General features: G+C 52.7%; 1 protein-coding gene across 1 annotated transcript in view; it reads right to left on the bottom strand.

Moving 5' to 3' along the window:
• Positions 1-6,953, bottom strand: part of ZAN (zonadhesin) — a 71,883-nt gene that overhangs the window by 21,781 nt on the left and 43,149 nt on the right. The window contains 6 exon segments of the mRNA XM_011943959.1: positions 156-460; positions 2,183-2,307; positions 3,106-3,270; positions 3,364-3,611; positions 5,419-5,563; positions 5,791-5,999. Coding sequence (XP_011799349.1) covers positions 156-460; positions 2,183-2,307; positions 3,106-3,270; positions 3,364-3,611; positions 5,419-5,563; positions 5,791-5,999 — 1,197 coding nt within the window.

The following is a 6,953-nucleotide window of genomic DNA, read 5'->3' as shown; positions in this document are numbered from 1 at the left end:
TATATATATATATATAATTTTAAAATAGTCCTTGTCAAAGAGACAATGAGGGCTGAATTAGGAACAAACAGGAAGGAGAGTGAGGGAGCTCTCAAGGAAGCAGAGAGGGAAAGGGGGTTTGGGAGGGGTTTGGGGTGACAGCAGGGCACACTCACGGCAGAAGCTGCTGTTTCTCCAGAGTGGGGGCTTGAGGCCCTGGCTCTGGCAGGTGGCCCCAAAGTCTTGCAGAGCCTGGCAGAGGGCCTGGTGGAGACCTCCAAACTCACACAGGGTGTTCGTACAGCCCACCAGGAAGGGCATGAGGTCTATGCGGGAGGCGCACTGGGCCCACACGGGAGCCCGGAGCGCTGCCTCGCACTTTTCCCGCGCCCTGCGGAGGTCGGCCGCCCTGCAGTTTCCACTCGGGTTCTCCTGCTGTTCTGCTGGAATCTGCTGCTCATCTACTGGGAGACTCTGACAACTGGGAAGGGAAAAGAATCAGCCTAGGGACAGTTGTCCCCCTACTATGACACAATTTTTTTTTTTTTTCTTTAGAGGGAATCTTGCTCTGTCTCCCAGGCTGGAGTTCAATGCAACAGTCTCCGCTCACTGCAACCTCCGCCTCCCCTCCCGGGTTCAAGAGATTCTCCTGCCTCAGCCTCCCGAGTAGCTGGGACTACAGGCACCCACCACCACGCCCAACCAATTCTTGTTTTTTTTTTTTGGAGACAGTCTCACTCTGTTGCCCAGGCTTGAGTGCAGTAGTACAGTAGTGCAATCTTGGCTCACTGAAACCTCTGTCTCCCGGGTTCAAGCGATTCTCCTGCCTCAGCCTCCTGAGTAGCTGGGATTACAGCCACCCGCCACCACGCCCAGCTAATTTTTGGTTTTGGTTTATTTGGAGACAAGGTCTCACTTTGTCGCCCAGGTTGGAGTTCAGTGGCGTGATCTTGGCTCACTGCAACCTCTATGTATATCAGGTTAAAGCGATTCTCCTGCCTTAGCCTTCCCAGTAGCTGGGATTACAGGCATGTGCCACCATGCCTGGCTAATTTTTGTTTTTAATTTTTTATAGAGACGGGGTCTTGCTATGTTGCCTAGGCTGGTCTCAAACTCCTGGCCTCAAGTGATCCTCCAGTCTTGGTCTCCCAAAGTGCTGGAATTACAGGCATGAACCACTGCTCCTGCTCCTCCTCCAAGGTTTCTAAGTGAGGAAAGGAAGACTTTCACATTTCCTCAAGTGAGTTCTAGCAGCCTTGAGATGGATCAATTACACACATCACCCCCGAATGCCCAGAAGTCATCGCTCTCAAATCACACACACAAAGCAACATTCTGGCTTGTAATCCCAGCACTTTGGGAAACCGAGGCGGGAGGATCATTAGAGCCCAGGAGTTTGAGACCAACCTGGGCAAACATGGCGAGACCCTGTCTCTACAAAAAATTTAAAAATTGAAGAAGATAAAAGGAACATTCTGGTCTTCCTGCCCCAGGTGTGCCCTACAGTCTGGCTCCCTAGCTCATGTTACTATGAAAAGCTAGGGAGCCAGGGGAGGCCAGGCACAGTGGCTCACGCTTGTAATCCTAGCATTTTGGGAGGCTGAGGCAGGTGGATCACTTGAGGTCAGGAGTTCAAGGCCAGCCTGGCCAACATGGTGAAACTCTGTCTCTACCTAAAATACACAAATTAGCCGGGCGTGGGGCGTGGTGTCATGCACCTGTAATCCCAGCTACTCGGGAGGTGGAGGCACAAGAATTGCCTGAACCTGGGAAGCAGAGGTTGCAGTAAGCCAAGATTGTGCCACTGCACTCCAGCCTGGGCATCAGAGCAAAACTCCATCTCAAAAAAAAAAAAAAAGAAAAAAAGAAAAGCTAGAGGGGCCAGATGCGGTGGCTCATGATTACCTAGAACTTTGGGAGGCCGAGGCAGGCGCATCGCCTGAGGTCAGGAACTCGAGACCAGCCTAGCCAACATGGTGAAACCCCATCTCTACTAAAAACTACAAAAATTAGCTGGGCATGGTGGTGGGTGACTGTTATCCCAGTTACTCGGGAGGCTGAGGCAGGAGAATCTCTTGAACCTGGGAGGCGGAGGTTGCAGTGAGCCAAGATCATGCCATGGCACTCCAGCCTGGGTGACAGAGCAAGATTCCATCTCGGAAAAAAAAGAAAGAAAAGCTAGAGGGTCTTAGGAGACCACTACCTTGGGTCAATGTCCTTGTCTTTCCAACTGTTCACAAATTCACTATCACTATGCGCTAGTTCGTCGCTGGGCATCATTAGTTCATCCTCTTCCTCATCATTGAAGTTCCCGCACACGCCGCAGACCTGGGCAGGGAGAGTGGTTTTTCGGTGCTGGGGAAGCACGACAGCGGCTTTTCTCCCTTCCTTTCTTCCTTCCTTCCCTCCTTCCTTCCTTCCTTCCTTCCTTCCTTCCTTCCTTCCTTCCTTCCACAAGAGCGGTTTTTCTCCCTCCCTCCCTCCCTCCCTTCCTTCCTTCCTTTCTTCCTTCCTTCCTTCCATGAGAGCGGTTTTTCTCCCTTCCTTCCTTCCTTCCTTCCTTCCTTCCTTCCTTCCTTCCTTCCTTCCTTCCTTCCACGAGAGCAGTTTTTCTCCCTCCCTCCCTCCTTCCCTCCCTCCCTCCCTTCTTTTGAGTTTCGGGTCTTGTCACCCAGCCTAGAGTACAGTGCCATGATCTCGGCTCACTTCACTATTCGCCTCCCGGGTTCAAGAGACTCTCCTGCCTCAACCTCCCGAGTAGGTGGGATTACAGGTGTGCACCATCACCCCTAGCTAATTTTTTTAATCTTTATTTTTAACAGAGACAGAGTTTCACCATGTTGGCCAGGCTGATCCCGACCTCCTGACCTCAGGTGACCCACCTGCCTTGGCCTCCCAAAGTGCTGAGATTACAGGCGTGAGCCACCACGCCCAGCCAGAATGGTTTTCCCTCTTTTTTTTCTTCTCCATCCTACACAGAAACACGCTCACCACCACTGCCCTGCTCCATCCTGAGGAGTGGCCTCTTTGGGCAGGTACAATGTGAACACTGCCCCCTCATCCCTGCCAGCCATCAATCTCCCTGGGGCTGCCTCCCCAGCTAGCAGAGCCAGATGTCTTCCTCACCTTTCCGTAGTAGGTTGTGGGGAGTTCAATCTCTAAGAGACGATTCCCGTCAAACTTGACTTGCACCCCGATCTTGATGTTAACAATGGTGTAGATGCTGCTGGACTTGACGCTGACCCCGGGGATCTGGGAGATTGCGGGGAGGGTGACCTTTTTGCTGTTGATCTAAACAGGAAGACAGTGACGGTGAGTAGGAGCAGGGACCGGAGTCCCCTCCCCAACACTCCCTCCCAGGCCCGGCCACCACACCCCGCTCACCAGCACACGGTGACCCTTCTGCAGGGTGACCTGGGCATCGTAGATGTCAATGTAGACCTCATGAAGGCGGAAAGCCTCAGTTCCACCTTCCTCCTTCTCATGCTTGGCACTGATCTTGAAGAACGGCAAGGCCATGGCGGGGTGGCACACTTTCACCAGGACGTGAGGGCAGGCGTCCGGGATAGAATGGTTGCTACCATCAAAGCTCACGTAGTGGGACTCCCCTGGGAGCTGACACACTCCCATACCTGGGAGGACAGAGAGACAGCTGGGCTATGATGTTCCTCTGGCAGGGACAGGGTCCCTGGGAAACTAGTCCTGGGTTCTCCCCGCCTTCTAGAAAAGAGTCAAGACCCCAGGTCCGGCTGTGCGCAGTGGCTCATGCCTCTAATCCAAGCACTTTGGGAGGCCGAGGCAGGCTGGTTTGAGACCAGCCTGACCAACATGGTGAAACTCCGTCTCTACTAAAAAAATACAAACAAACAAACAAACAAACAAACAAAATAGGGTGTGGTGACATGTGCCTGTAATCCCAGCTACTTGGAAGGCTGAGGCAGGAGAATCGCTTGAACCAGGGAGGCGGAGGTTGCAGTGAGCCGAGATTGCGCCACTGCACTCCAGCCTGGGCGACAAAGACACTACCTCAAAAAAAGAAAAAAAAAGGCCGGGCGCGGTGGCTCACACCTGTAATCCCAGCACTTTGGGAGGCCGAGGCGGGTGGATCATGAGGTCAGGAGATCGAGACCATCCTGGCTAAGACGGTGAAACCCTGTCTCTACTAAAAATGCAAAAAATTAGCCGGGCATGGCGACGGGTGCCTGTAGTCCCAGCTACTTGGGAGGCTGAGGCAGGAGAATGGTGTGAACCTGGGAAGTGGAGCTTGCAGTGAGCCGAGATCACGCCACTGCACTGCAGCCTGGGCGACTGAGACTCTGTCTCAACAAAAAAAAGAAAAAAAAAAAAAAAAAGCCTGGGGGCCAGGGTTAGGAGGCGTGAAGTTTATGGGTGGAAGGGGGCATGATTCTTTGGAGGAAGGATTTTTTTTTTCTTTTTTGAGACATGGTCTCTCTCTGTCACTCAGGCTGGAATGCAGTGGCATGATCATAGCTCACTGCAGCCTCAAACTCCTGGGCTCAAGCCGTCCTCCTACCTCAGCCACCAGAGTATCTGGGACTACAGGCATGAAGTACCCTATTCAACTAATTAAAAAAAAATTTTTTTAGAGACAGGGTCTTGTTCTGTTACCCAGACTGGTGTGCAGTGGCAAGATCATAGTTCACTGCAGACTCTAATTCCTGGGCTCAAGAGATCCTCCTACCTCAGCCTCCCAAGTAGCAGAAACTACAGGTGCAATGTCTTTAATTTTAATTTTTAATTTTTTAGTTTTTATTTTTTGTAGAGATGGGCATCTCACTATGTTGCCCAGGCTGGTCTTGAACTACTGGCCTGAAGTGATCCTCCGACTTCAGCTTCCCAAAGCACTGGGATTACAGGCATGAGCCACCATGCCTGGTCTCCAGGGAAAGACTTATTTATTTAGAGATGGAGTTTTGCTCTTGTCACCCAGGCTGGAGTGCAATGGCGTGATCTCTGCTCACTGCGACCTCCTGGTTCAAGCAATTGAACCTCCTGGGTTCAAGCAATTCTCCTGCCTCAGCCTCTCGAGTAATACAAAAATTACAGGCTAATTTTTGTGTTTTTAGTAGAGACGGGGTTTAGTCATATTGGTCAGCCTGGTCTTGAACTCCTGGTCTCAAGTGATCCGCCCGCCTTGGCCTTCCAAAGTGCTGAGATTACAAGTGTGAGCCGCGGCGTCCGGCCCCAGGAAAGGATTTATAATACTCCATCTAAGTTGGTGGCCGCTACAGGAGAAGGATGGGTGAGTCTCCCTTCTCAACAGTTGGAGGTCATCTTTCCCACCGGAAGCTCTTCGTTGCAGCAGAGTTATGAGCCGAAACCTGAACCCCAGTGCTACAGGCAGCAGGCAGTCTGTTGGGGAGTTGGGAGAGCTGGCCTCAGGGCTATGGGGTCCCCCTATCACTGTGGTCCTCCTACCTGAGACCCGACAACGGAGTAGCCCATCCAGGGTCCAGCACATCTGGTTGGGTTTACAGGTGCTTTGGAAGCAGGTGATGTTGTTGTGGATGGAGCACATGCAGAGCCTGGTGCAGGTGTCCTCTGTGTACCAGCGCTCCCCAACCTGTGGGCCACAGGGACCAGCAGAGCCAACAGAAAGTTGGAATTGGGAGATGGGCTGATGTCCTGGTTGAAGCTGGCTGCAGCATCTGGCCTTCCTCCTCGTCCCCCAGCCTTGGCCAGCCCTGCCCCTTCCAGGTTCTGAGCCTTCCTCCTGCCTCTCCTGAGCTTGCCCTGACCCCAAACATGTAGGCCTGGAAAGGGCAGGGCCCCTGCTACCTGGCCTCTCACCGGATGGTAGGAGCCTGCTGGGTCGGTGCAGCCACACTGGCCAAGGGGCACGCAGGAAGTTCCACTCAAGATGTAGCCTTTCTGACATTCGCAGCTCTCAGCACAGGGCAGTGCTTTGGGGCAGTCCCTCGGGTCGTTTATGCTGCTGCAGGTGGCTGGGCAGGGGCTGCCACAGGGGCTATAGCTGCTGCCAGGTGGGCACCTCATAGCTAAGGAAAATGAGAGCATTAGGAAGAGTGGGGTGGCATTTCCAGCCCACAAACCTTGGGGCATCAGCTCCTAGTAGTGGCTGGCCATGGTGGCTCACACCTGTAATCCCAGCACTTTGGGAGGCTGAGGCAGGTGGATCACCTGAGGTCAAGAGTTCGAGATCAGGCTGGCCAACATGGTGAAAACTCATCTCTACTAAAAATGCAAAAATTAGCTGGGCGTGGTGGTGCACGCCTGTCGTCCCAGCTACTTAGGTGGCTGAGGCACGGGAATCTCTTGAACCTGAGAGGCAGAGGTTGCAATGAGGCAAGGTCAGACCACCACACTCCAGCCTGGGCGACAGCAAGACTCTCAAAAGCAAAAAACCAAAAAAACCAAACAGACATAAAATCTACCCTTTAACACTTTTTTTTTTCTTTGAGACAGAGTCTCACCCTGTCACCCAGGCTGGAGAGCAGTGGTGTGATCTTGGCTCACTGCAAGCTCCGCCTCCCGGATTCACGCCATTCTCCTGCCTCAGCCTCCCGAGTAGCTGGGACTACAGGCGCCCGCCACCACGCCTGGCTAGTATGTTGTGTTTTTAGTAGAGACGGGGTTTCACCGTGTTAGCCAGGATGGTCTCAATCTCCTGACCTCATGATCCACCTGCCTCAACCTCCCAAAGTACTGGGATTACAGGCGTGAGCCACCACGCCCGGCAACAATTTTTAAATGTACACTTCAACAGCATTCATATTGTTGTGCTGCCATTACCACCATCCATCACCAGAACTTTTTGTTTTGTTTTGTTTTTCAGTCTTGTTTTTTGTTTCACTCTTGTCGCCCAGGCTGGACTGCAGTGGTGCGATCTCCGTGCACTGCAACCTCTGCCTCCCAGGTTCAAGTGATTCTCCCACCTTAGCCTCTCGAGTAGCTGGGATTACAGGTGCCCACCACCACACCTGGCCAATTTT

The sequence above is a fragment of the Colobus angolensis genome, unplaced genomic scaffold (assembly GCF_000951035.1).
Source record: "Colobus angolensis palliatus isolate OR3802 unplaced genomic scaffold, Cang.pa_1.0 Scaffold222, whole genome shotgun sequence".
NCBI lineage: Eukaryota > Metazoa > Chordata > Mammalia > Primates > Cercopithecidae > Colobus > Colobus angolensis.
Note: the sequence above shows the minus strand (reverse complement) of the source record. Positions and strands in the feature narration are given on the sequence as shown.